The 18404-nt window shown below is 38.5% G+C and overlaps 1 protein-coding gene across 1 annotated transcript in view; it reads left to right on the top strand.

The window, feature by feature from the left end:
• LOC108977549 (hemicentin-2-like) overlaps positions 1-17741 on the top strand; it is a gene marked incomplete at its 3' end in the record, with an annotated part of 203901 nt that extends 186160 nt beyond the window's left edge. The window contains 1 exon segment of the mRNA XM_018947267.1: positions 17604-17741. Within this exon segment, the coding sequence (XP_018802812.1) occupies positions 17604-17741 (138 nt within the window).
• Between the last annotated feature and the right edge of the window lie 663 nt (positions 17742-18404).

The raw sequence follows: 18404 nt of genomic DNA, 5'->3' as shown, positions 1-18404 counted from the left end.
AGTTTTTAGTTTTCACACCGAAAATGCAAATAGATTTTTCTTTAGGTGCGAATATCCGGTTGCTTGCAGCAATAGATTTCATTCTCAAATATGTTCATATGCAAATAAATGCACAAACTGCTTTCCGTGCACGGCAGGTGTGTACCTCAAAGTGCCACACACACATGCCCACATGCATAGCTATACATTTGTACACCTTGCTATGGAACTTTGGAAAATCAGCTTTTGCTATCAGCAATTTCCTGCCAATCACCACCTCGACGCCACACCGCGCTCCGACACGTCGCGTCAGCGCTTGGTAAGAGCCGCTAACGCTTTCGTTGTGCTYAGCGTTCGGCTTCTTCTTTTGCTCATTTCAATATCGAGCGCTTGGCAGCTTGTACAGATTGCGTTGTGCCACCACTGCCAYTGACATGTATTTGGCTTATGTCGCCTGTCACTGCTGCCTGTCGATAGACAATCTATTCATCTGTAACCCTCAATGGATTTGCCAAAATACCGAAATATTCCAAGTGTACTTGCACTTACACTTTTGCTCTTCGGCCACCTTCTGCTCCGCCAACTTCTGCTTCGCTTCTACTCTCCATCTCTTTWATTCATCGCCGTCGCTACTTGAAGCGTTGCCGTTCGCTCAGGTGCTTGTGTGTGTGCATGCATATGCATTTTTACCACTACGAGTCCCGTTATTTCTATATATGCCATTATTTGCTTTTTTTTTGTTCGTTTTGTGTGGCTCTTGTGCCATCAAGCTCATCCGTTTTGGTGTGAATTTGTGCTGAGCTGCCAAGTGCGGCGCTTGGATGTGCGCTTCTGTGTGTGTGTGTGCGTGTGTGTATGTGTGTATGTTTTACTATGCATTCACTTCCTTTTTGGCTGTTGGATTTTCACACCGACGCATTCTTATGCACATATCATTTGCATATCATTATTTGCATAGCAAATCTCCATGCACCATTTTGCTGCACATCAACAGTTGCAACAACACTTTTTGGATTTGATGACAAACATCAATATACACATGCATGCACATTTCATATAACGTGTAAGAACGCAGTAGGAATATTGTAAGATCAATGATTCAAATGGTCTCAAGAAAATTTCTTATTTCTGAGCAAACAGAAGAAATTGAAAAAAACATCTAGACATTACTTTGGTATCAGATGTTACTATAAGCGAGTAATTGGATCCCATAATAAAATATAATATAGGGATTCGCCTTCTCAATTTAGCTCGCCTTCAAACGGATGTTCTTTGKCTACCCAGAGCATACTTAGTCTAAGGCCSGAAGTCGTGAGCTGCTTCAGCCTTATGTAAAATAATCGTTTCTGGCCATTTCCAAGTGAATGGCGCTCTGAGAAYTTTCCTCATTTGCKTGAACTTCYACACATAACTYCWTCGTCAAGAAGAAGAAGTATTTAGTGCCTGATCTACGGTTTTTCTTAATTTTTTCCCAGATTAATGCTTTCTAAAAACTCGAAATAAAAAAACCAAAGATCGGGCACTAATTTTACATTTGTTTTCAAAACGTTATATAAATACAATTGAAATCTACGGACCAGTTATCGAGCTGCAGTATTCACTAGTTAAGAAATTCATAACCGATTTTAATATGGTGCCGGGCCACTTAGAAAATTATTTTGCTTAACCTTTGTCGCTTTTCGGTTCATGCTTAGAATTAGGTAGAACGCCTCTCGCGCAATCAATGGATTCTCAGAGCTTCTCTGTAAGCTTCTCATTGGTTGGCTGTTGCGGTTGCCCCTTCTCGATGTGAAATTAGGACGATTTTATCTGCTTACCTTGCCTTCGTTGGGTTATCGACCTTGGAAATAGGCAATATGCGGTCACACTACCAGCAGCAATACTTTTGGCATCTCCCTGACCTCCTTGCTTAGTAGCGATATCTGGCCAGTGCCAGTATTTACGCCTAGACCAAACTTGGCTTCTGTCTTTTTGCTGGCTGTATTTAACTTAGTTACAAAGACTGCTCTCTTCTCGGAGCAATTAGTTCTCTCCTGCTGTTTTTAAAAATCCGCTTGCACATAAACTTCGCTACGCAAGTAAAGCTATCTTAATAYCGAAACTGTAAGGTATCTGTAAGCTCCGTTTGTTTAGTGCGCCTCAGGTAGATTAATCCTCTGCATAGGTCACATATGTAACACCTCGATTCAGACCTTTCTTTGCCTGCACCCATAGTAAGAGTCGCCAACTCAATTCAGTGCTATTGAGCAGCTTGATACATACCAACTGCAACAGGGGAAAAATGTTACTCGTCCCAGCCCATCTCTGCTTTCGTCGTGATACTGTGCTATCTATTTGCAGTCGGYATACTCTGAGATAGCTCGGCGGAGGATATTGGCCAAACACGTTTAAGTCTTACTGGTTTTTTATTATACAAAGGAAGGGTTTGCATATCCCAAAAAGGGACCACATATCTTTCAAGCAGCCAAAAATATTCGAAACCTCTACCTACTACCCAATATCAATATGAGACCCAGATTGCTTTTACATAATTAACTTGTAAATTATTTTAAATTATTTTTATTTTATTTTAAATATCTCATAAAAATAGTAATATCAGCTATTTCAACTGTTTTAAACCGAACATGAAGGCGCTGAAAGTATTGRGGAACTTTAAAACGCCCAAATTCCACATACTTCATATAGTTGCTTATTATTGCACAATAAATATTCATAAGCAGTTCTTTAGTCGCCAACTTCCTGCTGGGRTTCTCTGCTTCACCACCCATCAGAGTGCCTCTTGTGCACATTTTAACCAAATTGCTTTGCCTTGCACTTAGTTGCTCGCTGGTTGTTTGGTTATTTGGCTGCTGCTATCTTTTTTCCCCAMCTTCAGGTGCAAATTTCAGCTGCGAGTATTACATTAATGGGCACTGTGCCACAGCTATTTTAGCAATCGACTTTTATTTTGGTTTCTATTCTACGAAGATTGTGTTGTGTTGATGGTTGCATTGAAAACTGCGAAAATAGGGAAAAAAGGTGTTTGCAAGAAGTGTCAAAGAGGATAAACAGCAGATATTCGAAAATTGGAAAATAAACAACATTTATACAAAAATATATTTATTTTTATATATTTTTGGTAGCTGACTTAATACTGCACTACGGAACGTTTCCGGCGTTTCGGTGGGTGGGTGGTTTTTGTTTCATAAAAAATCGTTGAAACTCAAAGCAGGGAAAAATTGACCCGGCTTAATTTGTTTTCCTTCGCTCAAAAWCTGACCTTTTCCACGAATGAACCGAAGTTAAGAGGGCCATAGCAGATAAAGTCGGGAGCTTTTAATCACCTTTAGTTTCAGGCTACCAGCAAAGTAGCAGAGATGTATTGCTCGGTAGTGAAGAAAGTGCACTCCTTTTGATAGCCGATTCGCTAGATTGTCTTTGAGCTCGCTGACTCCGCGTTCAAGACTTGTTAAGGAGTGCGTGATCTAATTAGCAAAAACTTCAAGTTTTTATACTCTAGCAATAAAGTTGCTAAAGAGAGTATTATAGTTTTGTCCACATAACGGTTGTTTGTAAGTCCTAAAACCAAAAGAGTCAGATATAGGGTTATATRTACCAAAGTGATCAGGGTGACGAGTAGAGTTGAAATCCGGATGTCTGTCTGTCCGTCCGTCCGTGCCAGCTGTAACTTGAGTAACAATTGGGATATCATGATGAAACTTGGTACACGTATTTCTTGGCTCCATAAGAACGTTATGTTCGAAGATGGGCAAAATCGGTCCACTGCCACGCCCACAAAACGGCGGAAACCTAAAACCTATAAAGTGTCATAACTAAGCCATAAATAAATATATTAAAATAAAATTTGGCACAAAGGATCGCATTAGGGAGGGGCATATTTGGACGTACTTTTTTTGGGAAAGTGGGCGTGGCGCCGCCCCCTACTAACTTTTTTGTACATATCTCGAAAACTGCTATAGCTATGTCAACCAAACTGTATAGAGTCGTTTCTTTTAGGCATTTCCATATACACTTCAAAAATGGAAGAAATCGGATAATAACCACGCCCTCCTCCCATACAATGGTTATGTTGAAAATCCCTAAACGTGCGTTAACCGACTAACAAAAAACGTCAGAAACACTAAATTTTACGGAAGAAATGTCAGAGAGAAGCTGCATCCAGGCTTTTTTTTTAAATTGAAAATGAGCGTGGCGTCGCCCACTTATGGATCAAAAACCACGACGGATTTGTTGTGAGCTCAGCTAGCGCTGGTTAAAGACAGGACTGTTCGCATCTCGAACTAAATTCTGTAGGCAAAGTCAATCTCGCCGCAATTTTTGTTCTGACTATTCTCTATATAATAGGCTCACAGTTGGTGCAGCTAAAAAATTGGCGGAGGCGCTTTGCCAAAGCTTTATAAAAGAAAACGTTCTAGAATCATCTTGTCACTTTATTTGCTATTGCCTGATTTTTGAAAAACTGAGATTAAAATATCGTTCGACACGACGTTGGCGAATGTAGAAAAGTAGGAGCGTATTTTCAAATTTGTGGTAAGCTCAAAATAATTTATCGATATGACATAAAGCAGCATTTTCCTTTACTAAAATGAAATCCATCGATTCTGGATCAACCCTACGACCTAACCTAACCTAACCGAATCTAGTATTAGGCTCCAAAGTGCAAAACTTCTTCCTTAACAGTTCCAGTTTTAATGTGTGCATCGGACTTAGTGGCTATTTTATCGGTAGGTTTCTTCTTTTATGAGTAAAATAGATTTTAAGGCTGAAACCGTCTTACCGAAACCGAGTTAACAGTTCTTTGAAGAAACTCAGTGCTTATTTGCTTGAAGAAATTCAAATGAACCACGGTTTCCTGCTCTCTGCGAGCTTTGTGTTTAAAATATCAAATTTGGAAGTACGGTTTCGTCACTCTCATCGGTATTCTAAACACGTGACTATCACTTTACAGAAACAGCTGTCACACCTTCTTTTCATAAAGTTTCTTCGGTTTTCTTAATCCTTTAATGTTCATTATTGGGTTGTGGAAACCACAGTTTTTTTTTTGTTTTTTCTTTAATGGAACTTTCCTTCTATGCCAGTCAGATAATTTCTTAATATTCTTCTTATGAAAGCCTCAACACACCATTATTTATTTTAATTATAAACAATCTAACCACTGGCTCACTATAGACACCCATTACAGAGCCAACCGCACAATAAGCTCATTGATAGCACGCTTATCGATTTCCGATTTGCCGCAATCACTCGAACCAAAGTCCCGCTAAAGTGTACGATTGCCCATTATTTCACATTTTTATCACTTCCAACTGCATTTGATGGCAAATTCTACATCCGCAATAAACTTTTGCGCAGCGACTTTATGATTACGCTTTATAATGATTCTTTCACTTCTACTTCTTCTAGTTTTCTTACTTCTGCTGCTTCTTCTGCGCATTCTGGCACTTTGATTTCTCTAGTAAATGGCCAACTCTGGCATAGCTTATTAGCCAAGATTGTCAGTTGCAGCAACACAACTTATAACAGCAATTTCCACGCCTTCGCCACCACAACAACAACAACAACAAACATAGCAACAATACAATACAACTAGGGTCGCTGTTGCAGGCCAAACTGCCCAGCGGCAAGGCAATAACAATGCGCTTGATAAAARTTTTCCCTGTGGAAAGTTTACCACGAACGTGCGGACGGACAGACGGTTGGACGGACACAGTGCAATTGCTGACCGACCTTTTGTGCATTTTCACATGCGGCGAAGCAGCAAATAAGTGCAGCGGGGCGCATCCGCTTAGGGTGTGACCAGCAGAAAGACAATTTTTATAAACGCACACACGCATATAGCTAAGGCGTGTGTATGTATGCGTATATAKTGTGGCACTTAACTTTTGAATTTTAACAGCAAAATAAACAGGTGCTGGTGTGGGTGTTTGTGTTGTTGCAGCAATAAAAGCTGAAGCGCTAACGTCAGCAACTATGAAGTCATAAGAACAACAAAAACAATGATAGTAACAACAACAATCACAGTAATAGGAACAACAGCAAAAAATATCAAGAACAACGGGGACAAAAATAGCAACAACAATAGCAACAACCAMCATTCACAGCAACAAAGTGCCGGAAAGACAATGACAAAGCCAGCCGTGCATAGCGCACCAACAGCAATTACTTGTTGTTGTTGCTGGTGCGAGTCCTTGGACCTGCAGCGCCGGAAGATAGACTTCACGCAAGTCGCTGCCACTGACAGTGTAATTCATGCTGTTTTGCTGTATKTCAACTATTGCRCGCTAGTCTTGTTGTTGCTGTACTATGTTGTTGTTGTTGTTGYACTCGGTTGTGGCGCGTTGGCGTTGCACTTCCTTTGCTGCACAGCGCTCATGGCACGCTTGGACAATTCTTACAAGTTGCACATGCAGCTTTCATGAATTTGCACCATTTTGACCATTTCTGCTGCTGTTGTATTGTTGTTTTTGTTGCTSTTGYCTCTCTTAGCTGTTTCTTCTTATATTTTGCTAACTTAWCAGTGCGGTGGAAGAAACTGAAATAAAAGGTAAATAAATTTTCACAGGAGCTCCTTTATGTCCAACAAGCGTGAAAAGACATTTTCACAGATCATCATTTTATARCGGTAAAATGAAACTTGTTTCTTTCGCATTTTTATTTCTGCTGATATTAGTTGGTTCTGCTTTTATTTTCATTGCTTCCGCGGCACTTCGTTGTTTTTTTGTTGTTTATTTTTTTTATTTTTTCTTTTTGTTGTTGTTTTTTTCGACAGCTCACCGCAAGACCCCGCTTCAGCACCTACTTGCCTTTCGCATTCACTCGTCTWTATTTTATTTTATTACCGATGCATTTTTATCATTTGTACGTTAAATTTGACACGAATGACCATAATGGCGAAAGCGGGGGCAAGCAGAGGGTAGAAGATAAGAATGCAGGAAGAGTGCAATTAGATTGTGCACCTGCTGCTGGCGCTTGAATGCTAAAGTCCGCAGAGGATTGCTTGCWTTCGTGTGTGCGCCTTGGTGTGCTCACCATTCGTTCGCTCAACTTCACTCTACTTTATTTTAATTCCATTTCTTATTTTCACTCACTTTTGTTGTGCTTATTTTCTTTGTTTTTTTCTTTGCCTTTTCTTATTACGAATTCTTTTCTTTTCTTTTTCTCATTTCATTTTCTTATTTTCCTACCATTTCTTCGGCGGAATGTAGTTTTGCGCATTTCTCTAAGCTGCGATTCAAGTATTTCCGTTATCTCATTGCGGTAATAAAATGACGCATAGCGCCCATTACAGGTATTTGGCTTAGCGCAGTTCCATTCCGAGTTTTCAAGCTCTCGGCAGCACTTTGGCGATAAAATGTGTAAAAGAGTTTGAAAATCCCCTTTCATGAAGCAAGAATGTGATAAATTTTAAGCGTTAACGGTATTTTGTCTCATTTCATTATTTCAAATGACAAGCAAATTAAATTCTAATCTTATTAATTGAGAAGGAAATTGCACTACATAAGGTTGTTATTTGGTGGGTAGAGCTCAGAAGCAGTGGAWATGTGTCCAAAGAGCGGCTCTCATAGCCATACATAGTTGACAGGTACCTTGTGGCAAAGGCTGCTATTAAATTTAGCACCAAACTTGCATTGAAATTTAACAGTACTTCGAGTGCATTCCTGACTATTTAGATCACTGCATTGCGGAACYTTCTACTGACGGTTTCTTCTCTATTCATACATCTGAAAGGGATTTGTATGCGAAGTMTTTGGAAAAGAGGTGCATAAGCGTTTTGCATGAATAAACCGAAGGAATGAACGGTACAACACAAAGTTGGGAGCTCTTCACCATCTCTAATTTTGATAAACGATCGGCTAGACTGCCTTTGAGCTCGTTGACTGTGCGCTCAAAAGTTGTTAAGGAATGCACAACCTCGTTAGCAAAAACTTCAAGTTYTTCCATACCAGACTCAGGTTGGTCCAGCCTTTGAGCTTGCCAATTACAATTACCCCAATTACATCCGATTGGAAACGAGTCGGCTTTCCAATGTCTTGCGCTCTAGCGATAGACCGATGGACCTTCAGTGAGCTCAGCAGACGCTAGTCGATAACCAGAACTGGACGTACTTCGTACTAATTACAAAATCCAAACTCATCGCAWTTTTAAGTGTTCTGACTGGACTTTATTCCATAGGTTCACAAGTGGATCAAACCTAAGCTTACCTWGTCTAGTATCAGGATTCAAAACAAAAAAAAAAAAAATTTAATTGGAGGCATGAAAATCTATCTTCTAAGTTATTGGTGTGTCAGCTTCGATGTGTATGACCCGAGATTGCATGCGTGGAACGCACGTACATTCTTTTCACCAGAGCTGACTGGTTCTGAACGATTTCTACCATCAGACGATCTAMTTGTTGAGTGAAGGTCTGAGTTAAAGTTTGATCGTATAAGAGCACCTAATATTAAATGATTTTCTGCCAATTTCCCCAAATACATAGCAAAACGATTCGACCACGACCTTTCTTGCTTGACGTTGTCATAAATGACTCACCTTGGATTACCAGTAACCAGTCGCTACAGAAACAGATCATGTTTGTTACGATTCAATAATGATTTGCAGATGGAAACTCGATCCCAAGCATTGATAAATGGTTCCAAACATTTAGCTTCTAGGCAATATAAACATTGTTTAAATAATAATTGGAATAGACGGTTTACATTACTTTAACGACATTTTAGATAATTGGCCTTACATATTACCTGGCTTGCTTTTTCGCCTCTATCGAAGAAAAACTCCAAATTTTGGATTATTTTCTCTTTGACGAGTGCTCAAACAACAAGTCGTCAAGCCATAACAAARTATTATCATACTTTTCAAAAGTTTTTCTCATCTATTCTTCTTTTAGTAAGAGCTAATTTGCTAAACTTATGAATCCCTAAGGAGAGGTCTATGCTCGGTTACTAAAAGTGACATAACATCAAACATAGTGTACTAATTATTTGGTGGCTTGAAATATAAGTGTGACTAGAYAGATGACTGATAAAAAGTGGCTGCAAAGCTTTCCGCGACTTGTCTGTCTGTTCTTGAAATTTCAAATAAAAACAAGTTCACACCTTTCGGTTTCCTTCTTTGCAAAAAGCAACCGCCACAACGGTCAAAACAATTCAACAAATAATCCGGAAGATTGTTACCGATATGACAGTTCTTTACTGAATATAAATCCATGTCCGTTAATGAACGAATCACAAGCCAATCTCCATCAGCTCTTTATTCTGTCGATCCCATACCTGTTAACACCACGTTCTGTCCATCCTGGCTTATAGAGCCAGGTAGGTAATTAGGTAGGAGGGAAGACCCTTCGATAGCGTTCAATTGGCGTAAATCGTCAGACTTTAGATCTTACTATCTCGTTTCAGCATTGTGTTCAAACCAGTTGCCGCCTTCAATGAAAGTACTTATCCTGTATGCTCAAAATMCGACCTCTTTTTACGGATATCTATATTAAACAACAATGATGATTTTGACGTGATATTTGCCACAAACGCCACTAGAATAAAATTATTTCGACGAATGGGTCTTCACTCRAAATTTGAAGCAAAAAGTCAGTTTTTGCTCATAGTAGCATATCACCTAAAAGTTGTCGACCTTCCAGTGTCCACAATATTTTCCTATTGAGATATACAAAGGAAACGAAAAGCAACAACCCTTGCAGGCCTCTTGCCTTGGCATCACACAAATCCATTTATTTATTTATTCAATTATTGAATAATGCATTATTCGTTCATTACTTGCTTTTCTATAAGGCTATATTTTAATTTCATATATTGTTTTAAGATGATCAAAGCAAATCCTTTTATCCTAATCGCATTTCTTTTCTTTCAACCCACATCAAAGCAGTTCTAGCCAAGTTGCCAGAATTTCATTGTAATATTTTGCTATTATTTTTGYTGTTTTTTGCATTCCTTAGTTTTATAATTTTAGGGAATTTGGTTTAGTTAACATGCTTACATTACCGTTAGTGGCCGCCTGTCAAATACTTTAGTCTCACTTTAATTTGWTTCATCTCAACTCACGCCGCCATTTTTATATCTGCTCGTGTTCACTTCGTCCTTATGTCATGGCTTTCGCCTTTAAATCACTTTTTCGTGTTAATTTTTGTATTTTTTTTTTTTTTTTTTTTTTTTTTTTTTCATTTTTTTTTTTTTTTTTTTTTTTTTTTTTTTTGGTTTGTGCCCCAAATTGAAGTGTTATTTATTCAACAAATCTTGTTTTAATGTCCGCAACCATTTGCGAATTTAGGCATACAACGTAACTCACTTGACATTACCACTCTGCGTCGTAGGTATTTACAGTTACGCTCCTGTCTGGCGTAAAAATCTGTAAAGCTTTCGGCTGTTGGCATCCTTCCTGTCTTCCTCCAACAACACATTGTCATTCAAAATTTATGCGTAATTTAATTGAAAATACTCGCGTGGAAAAGATAAGAAAACGGCTGGAAGTTGCGGCATAAAAGAACCTTGAAGCTGTGAAGACTTCGCTTTTGACTGCAGTTGCTATCAAGATGTCATTGTTATCTGTACGAAAACTTGCTTCGGCTTTCAATTTGCTAGTTTCTTTTGGTATACTCGAAAAATTGTATAATAAAATTAAGTATATGAATTTAATAAAGTACAAAGAGAGAGAGAGTAAAAGAAAGAGTGAGTGGAAAAGAGTGAGTTAGAGATAGAGAGGGAAATTTAATAAATTGTTGGACTCATAGAATGAGTATGATTTAAATATTAGAGAGCAGTAGAAGTATGGGACTAAGAAACTAAATTTATGCAATTGCTAAATACACTTTTCTCAATCTAAGGTGACACATAGAAGACATCACGAGATTCAACCGATAATAGCTGTAAATATTTCTTTACTTATTCCAATCAAATAGGCGATAAGTTAAGTTAAGTAGAGGTCATCGTCAGAGAGACCAAAAATTTTCACTATTTTCAAACCTGCTCCTTACTAAAGCTCACTACGGTGAGAACGAGGCAGGAGAGCCTTCATGCCTTCCAGTGCTACTTCTATCGACTTCGCACAAACTCAGCAACTAATACTTGCCGTGTTGTGACTTTCGCATTTGTCTCAAAGTGGAATGTAAAAACCATTAAACTGCTGGCTCTTAACAAGGTAAACATCGAGGCAATGATAGACTGTCCAATTGGCACTCATGCGGTGAGGCAAAAGATTTTGGAGAATCTAACTTGTCGAAATTGCAATGAGCAAAATTAGTGGAAACACATAGATACTTTCTCCTCAACTTTTCAGCTCTCACCAGAATTAGGTTGAGTATCTCTGTTGCAATACCTTTTGCGATGCTGCCAAATTGGCTGGAGAGGTTATAAGTCGTTTTAACAAATTCGTGGCAGACCTCAACGTCGACGGAATTTCCGATCCATATTCAGGTATTCTGCTCTAGCTGTCCACGGGGGACTATTCCTGGCCTCACGGAAACTCAACTTATTTACTTAAACCAACCTAAGATAAGTTGGTAGTGGAGCTGGGAGAAAAACATACACTCAGTTTTTATATCCCAAGTTAGAAATTTTCTCATAATTAGCCACTTAGTTCTGAAGCGATTGACGGGTATGTAGTTATAGAAACGAGTCGACGAGTAATATGATAGCCGGAAATACTTAAGAAAAAGCGACTGGCATGAGGCTATGTAGACAATAAAAGACTTCCTTAATATCTAATTTACATAAAATATAAAAGGTTCATCTATTTTGAGTTTCCCTACTTATTTCTAAAGAAAAAGCGTGGAAACTTCAAATTTAATCGGAAAGGTTTGTAATCATTCGAAGGAACGTTCTTTGACTTTTATTTTTTGAAGTTTATTTCTTTCAAGTTTTGGCTGCGGCTGCGTCTCAGACAGTTAATTGAGTGCACTTTCCGATGACTCGTTCGAGCGTTTCGGCTGAACACGCGTGATGTTTTGCTCCATGGTCTGAATCAAAGCGGGATTGTCCGCAAAGACTTTTGATCCCACAGAAAAGAGTCTAGCGTAGTGATATAATATGATCTTCTTGGCCAATCGACCGACCTAAAAAGTAAAATTCTATTCTCACCGAAGTATTGTTTCAATAAATCAAATATCACCGAGATCACGATCTTCTTTGTTGAAGAAATATGGAAAGATAATTACATCGGGACATAAATCACACTAAATCGTGTTTTTTTTTCCGGTAATTTCACTTGTTTATATACCCATTTAACTCGAAATCGGCAACACTGCTAAACAAAATTTGGCTGGAAACGTCGAATCTTTTTGACATTTTTTAAGAGCTCTTAGAGCGAAGCGATATCGCGGCTTCAGTTCTTGCCCAAGCTAAATTTTTTATGCTTTGAATTTAAGATTACGACGTAAAATGCGCCAAATCGTTACACAGGTCAGTCCGTGATCTACGAGCGGCACCGATTCGACTCTCCACCGTTTTCGTGTACACTCTTAGCTACGGCTGCTATCGTTTCTTCACTCCGTGATAGTCGTGGTCTACTCGGCCAAATATTATCCAATAATGAATGTGAGGTTTCATAATGGGTGATGGTGTTGCGAATATTACGCTCAGGTGGCCGATGATATTGACCATAAGCGAAAGACAGAACGCGAAGTTTTATAATAAAGTTAAACGATTTGTAAGCGCTGTTCAGAATTAAGTCTCTCCATGATGAAATTTCAAAAAAAAAAAAAATTGAACAAAATAACATGACAGCCTGACGCGACTCACGCGCGATCTGTGAAAAAGAGGCTACTGACAAAAGTACCTCTACTTGGATCACCCGTTACTATGTATGAAACAAACTACTTGCATGTTGATATACGCAAGTTCTTAGTCCTGCCAGCCTACATTTGGTTGGAAATGAAAAAGAAAAAATTTCGCGAAGCAGTTCACAGAGAAAAATGAAGGAATTAGCAGAGATTGCGCAGGCATTTTAATAATTTCAAGACTTTTCAAATAATTGCTAAATTGCATAATGTCACGTTAAATCGCCAAACGTCGAGAATGCTATGCCATTAATGGCAGAAGTTTTTAAAAATTTGTAATCTCAGGAGCAGAATCACTTCTATTTGCATTTATTAGCAACTTGCGTTTGATTACGGTTAAATCTTTATATAACAGATTTGCATACTAACAGCGCCTATACAAAAATGTGCGATAGATTTGAAATATATCTATATATACGTATATACTAGTGAGTATATGAATTTGTACCGTTATATGTATATAAGCAAAGTTTAAACTTATGCAAATAGCTGTGTGTGTGTGTGCGCTTACGCTAATAAGTGTTTGTTTATGCATTTGCTTTTCATTGACCGTCGCGTGTCCTTTATGTCACAATCAAGTTCAATACAAATCTCAGCAATTTGTATGCGATTTGATTATCTTTTATGGCCATGTACCGTTATAATGCAAACCCACACCTCACACAGCACTCACACTTGTCACTACCAGCTCGGTTTGGTATCAATTTAGGCGAGAAGGGAAGAAAAAAAGATTATTATCACATAACCACTTCATGGCTTAACGCTGAGCTTCCGTTTCCACCCACTGCCGTTACCAAGGCAGCCAGTACTGATGAGTACACATGGCCACAGCCACTTCACAATCCAGCACTTGTCACTTGCTGTGTGGCGCTTATAAAAGTGTGTACGCATGTGTATGTATGTATGCAAATACTGTTATATGTGTGTGTGTGTGTGAGTGTGCGCTTTCATGCAACGTTACGGTATTAATATGCGAACTGGCATATCGATGGCAATTTGTTTCCATACGAATTGCTTTCAATTAGCATAAAAATGTCGCTCATTCATTCGCTATGCTTGGCAGACGCACGCATACTCGTACATAAATACTTTCGTACACATACACACACATATATGTATACATAATTATATGAACCACAGTGGGTGTATATATATGTATAAAGATTTTGTAAAACCAGACTGTTGCTTTTGGCCTTAAGAAATAGTGCTTTCATGCACACACATACACAAGCTACAGAAATATACAAACWYAYMCRTRYGTAYRTATATACAYTCATASATACAAATATGTTCCTGGCAACTGCCGATAATTTTATCTCTGGCGCTTAGCAAGCGTGAATGCCGCCTACTTTATCCTATCTGTTGATTTTCCTCGCAGTTCTGAGCTCCCGGGTTTATCGCTTCAATTCTCCAAGCGCCCATAAACGAGTTTGTATTCACAAACTAACAATCAGTCGAAAAAACTTTCGCTTCATCTCTTCTGCAAAGCTTCTATTGTTTAAACGTTCGTCTATATTTAAGCTTCCTTTTAACTGTATATACATTCATGTACATGTACTCTCATACAAATGGATGTGTGTGCACCATGCATACATTTGCATATAGCTATGAATGTGTTAGTATTTACAAACCATAAAATTCAGGCTTTTGCTCTGCTCGTCTGCGTTTTATGTAATTCCGTTTCAATATTTCCCTATCCTTTGCCATTGATCTCAGCTTGGTCCCTATTCGTGCAATAAAATTCATATCCATTCAGTGTTGCCATAAGGAAATTAGTGAGGCGTATGAATGCCAATGTTTCGGTTATAGATTGAACTGTGGAAAATAATACCGTTAGTAGCGTATATATTTCATTGTAGTTATGTAGAAATTGTGTGTAATTCATACAGGAAATTAACGCTCAAATTTAAGCGATAATTATTCAGTGAAATAAGAAAATTTTATGGATAATCTCTAATAAATGTATTATATATAACCAGTGATTTTCGAAATGAAACTCATTGTTTACTATATAATATACATTGTGAAAGTATTAGGAGATTGTAAATAAAACGAAAAATATTTAATTATTCATCAATATTTATTTTGTCGCCCAACGATTTTTCCAGTCCTCCAAACACTTYTCATAAGCACTTTTTGAGATGGCCTTCAGCATCATCAGCGAATTTTGTTTTATTTCTTCGATCGACTGGAAACGGGTTCCTGCGAGTAGCAATTTCTGATCTGGTGAATACGTTAGTTGATCGATCATATTCATAGCGTTTTTGTATTTTAATTTGGTCACAAAAATGGCTCGATGCGATGGTGCATTATAATCGTGTAAAATMCTTGAATCGTTCCTCCACAAATTGGATTGTTTTCGACGGATGTTCTCATGCAATACGGCCAAATAGAATTCCTTATTGGCCGTCTGCCCCTTCGGAATAAACTGCACCATCTGCACCAAACCACGAATATCGAAAAAAATCATGATCATCACCTAGAGTTTTAGCGCTTTTTGCGTGGGTTTTTTGGTTTTCGGTTCGTTTTTTCACTTCATTTCGATAATTTTTGACTTGCTGGACGATTGAGTCAACCGAGTATTGAACGATTCCCAACCAATCTCTTAGTAATAAATTTAACAATCCTCGAAAATGCAATCCTATGTTTATAAAAGTGAGCCTGTCAATCAGATTTATTAGTACTTTGGGATATTTCAGGATTCGCAAAGAACTATCTGAGTTCTTCGATAGCAGAAAGGTTTCAGTCAAGGAGACTCCCCATCGTGTGACTTCTTCAATCTACTGCTAARGAAAATAATTMGAGCTACAGAGCTGAATCGAGAAGTCACAATATTCTATAAGATTGTAAAGCTGCTTGTGTACGCCGATATTATTTATTTAATAATAATTCTGCTTTCTCCATACTAGATAAGGTAGCGAAATAAGTGGGTCTGGTAGTGAACTCATATCAAACAAATAGCTGTGGCTTTCGCGAATTGACTCACACATCGCTATTGACAGTCATAACTTTGAAGTCATGGATAATTTCGTCTATCTTGAAACCAGTATTGCACCAACAACAATACCAACCTTGACATTTAACGCTCCCCCGAACAGTTGCTACTTTGAACTGAGTAAGCAATTCCTCTCTTGACGAACAAAGACCAAACTCTACAAGTCCTCTTATTCCCGTCCTTCAATATAGTGCGGATGCTTGAACGATGACAACATCTGTTGAGTAGGCCCTTGGAGAGTTGGAGATAAAGCTTTTGCGAAAGGTTTATGGTCTATTGCGCATTGGCCACAGCGAATATCGCATTCGATGGAACGATGAGCTGTATGAGATATACGACGATATTGGCATAGTTCAGCGGCTTCGATGGCTAAGTCATGTTGTTCGAATGGACGAAAACACTCCAGCTCTGACAGTATTCCACACAGTACCCGCTGGGGGAAGCAGAGAAAGAACAAGACCTCCAATCCGTTGGAGAAATCAGCTGGAAAATACCTGGCTGCACTTGGYATCTCCAAATTRGCGCCAAATARGAAAAAGAWGAAACAAYTGRSGTGCTGTTGTTAACACGATTTTAACTGATTGCGCAAATTAATTGAAATTTATTTTCCAGTGAAATTAAGTAACAAAATTGCAATTGAAAATTACACTAAACTCAAAATTTACAAAACGAAAAATCTCCTACAAAATTGTGCAGTTTGAAAACTAAATTCAAGCGAACTACACAAATTGATGCGCACTGAGGGCACACTTGCGGCAATATAAATTAAAAAAAAAAACTAAATTCAAAAAATTGTTCTCCGAAACTTTCCACACATCCGTTTCCGCTGGAAGTTGGGGCAAACAAACCCATTGCATTACTACACATCGCTCTCGGCTAAATATGATATTTCTGAGTATATTTTCAAATTTTATGGCCATGTGTGTGCGGCTGCGTGTGTGTGTGGTTGCGTGGGTGTGTATGATGTGCACTGAAGTTGCCAGCGCAACGTTAAAGCGGCTGCCAGTTCGCAGCAGGCGTCTGCGTCCGCACCCTTCGCTATTTGCGCGCGCCTGTCAGTGTTGTGCAGCGAAGTTATTTGTGTGCCCGTGACAGAAGCAGGTTATCGGCTAATTTCGCAGAAATAACTGCTGCACTAGCGGCGCTAGCAAGCTACGCAAGCAACATAAAACGAGAGAGCAAATACACGAAAAGAAACATTAAAAGAATCAAAAAAAATAGTATAATCTACGCAAAAATATAGAAAAAAATGTATAAAGTACAAAATAAAATATAAAAAAGTCCGAAGGAATTTTAAGAAATCGCAGGTGTGCTCCACGAACTGTGAATAATATGATTTTTATGGCGCACACGTGCCGGGAATAATACAATTGCCTCAGAGCAGCCGCTTTTTTGGCATTAAAAACGAGTTTTAGCAACAACAAAATAAAATGTGTGCGTCGCATAGAAAAGTGTAGTGGAAATTAGCCTGCAAAAAAGAGGCGAAAGCCTTTCTGAAACTTTATCTTAGTGAGCGTGCGCAACAACAAATCTACTGCAAGCACTTAACACCTTTTGTTTTCTATTTGATCTGTGTTTTTTCTGTTTTTCTGAATTTTACGCCAGCACATTCGGTTTGATAATCGTAATTTGGTGTTGCACGTTGCCGCCGAAAACCGCCAGATAATAAAAAATTCAACACGAAATGAATAGAAAGTTTGCAAACAAAAATAAATTACTGTTATATCCGCTATATATCCAATTTCCATGTATATAGTACATAAATATATACTATATATCTATGTGTATACATTACTATATATATATGTTCACAAATGTCTAAATTTCACTGTGTTTACTATGTTTCAGGCACCAACACACGCCCCATGAGCACTTCGCAGACGTCATCCATGTCGGGTGTGCAACCGCACTTTCTCTCGCGCGGCCATACATATCGCGCCGTGGTGGGCGACACTCTGGTGCTGCCGTGCCAAGTCGAGAATTTGGGTGAGTTGTTGCATTGCATTTTGTTTTCATTTGGTATTTGTTGTTGCTTTGATGTTGTGCATGAAAATTTAATCCCTTGGTGAAATGTTTATTACTGCGTATAACTTACAACCACAATAATATTTTTTAATCATGCAAGTTACTTTATTTCTGTGGCAAATAGCAAAACCAATAATAAATCAGAATTAATTTCAATTTCAAATTTTTGTATTAAAATAAAACAAAAACCCATCTTAACTTTCGTGGAACGCTTTCAAATTGCAGCTTTCTGCCATGAATACTTCCAATTATGTATTGACAGACATATGTACTTTAGAATTCTCAGACTTAGAGAATGCCCGAAATTACATAAATGCTTTCGGGAATCCGCTGAGCTCAGTCCTGGTTGTCTCCGCTCACGCACCTTCGAGGGAGGCATGGGAAGAAAGGACTCGCTGGAGGAGAGAAGTGGGGAGCTTTTCTACAAATAGAACAAAGTTTATGGGGAAGATTGGTGGAAGGGTACACTGTCGGAGACTTTCTATCGGCGTCAATTTTAGAGTAGCAGGGTTGTGTGAACTGACTGTGCCACCAAACTAGTGAAAAGACGCTAGCTCTTCAGTATCTCCTTATTTTATGAATATCCTTCAGTGTGATTACCATCCACTTCAATATAGAGCAGTG

The sequence above is a fragment of the Bactrocera latifrons genome, unplaced genomic scaffold (genome assembly GCF_001853355.1).
Source record: "Bactrocera latifrons isolate USDA-ARS-PBARC rearing strain unplaced genomic scaffold, ASM185335v1 scaffold_91, whole genome shotgun sequence".
Taxonomy (NCBI): Eukaryota; Metazoa; Arthropoda; class Insecta; order Diptera; family Tephritidae; genus Bactrocera; species Bactrocera latifrons.
The sequence above is the reverse complement of the archived record's forward strand: the minus strand, read 5'-3'. Positions and strand labels throughout refer to the sequence as shown.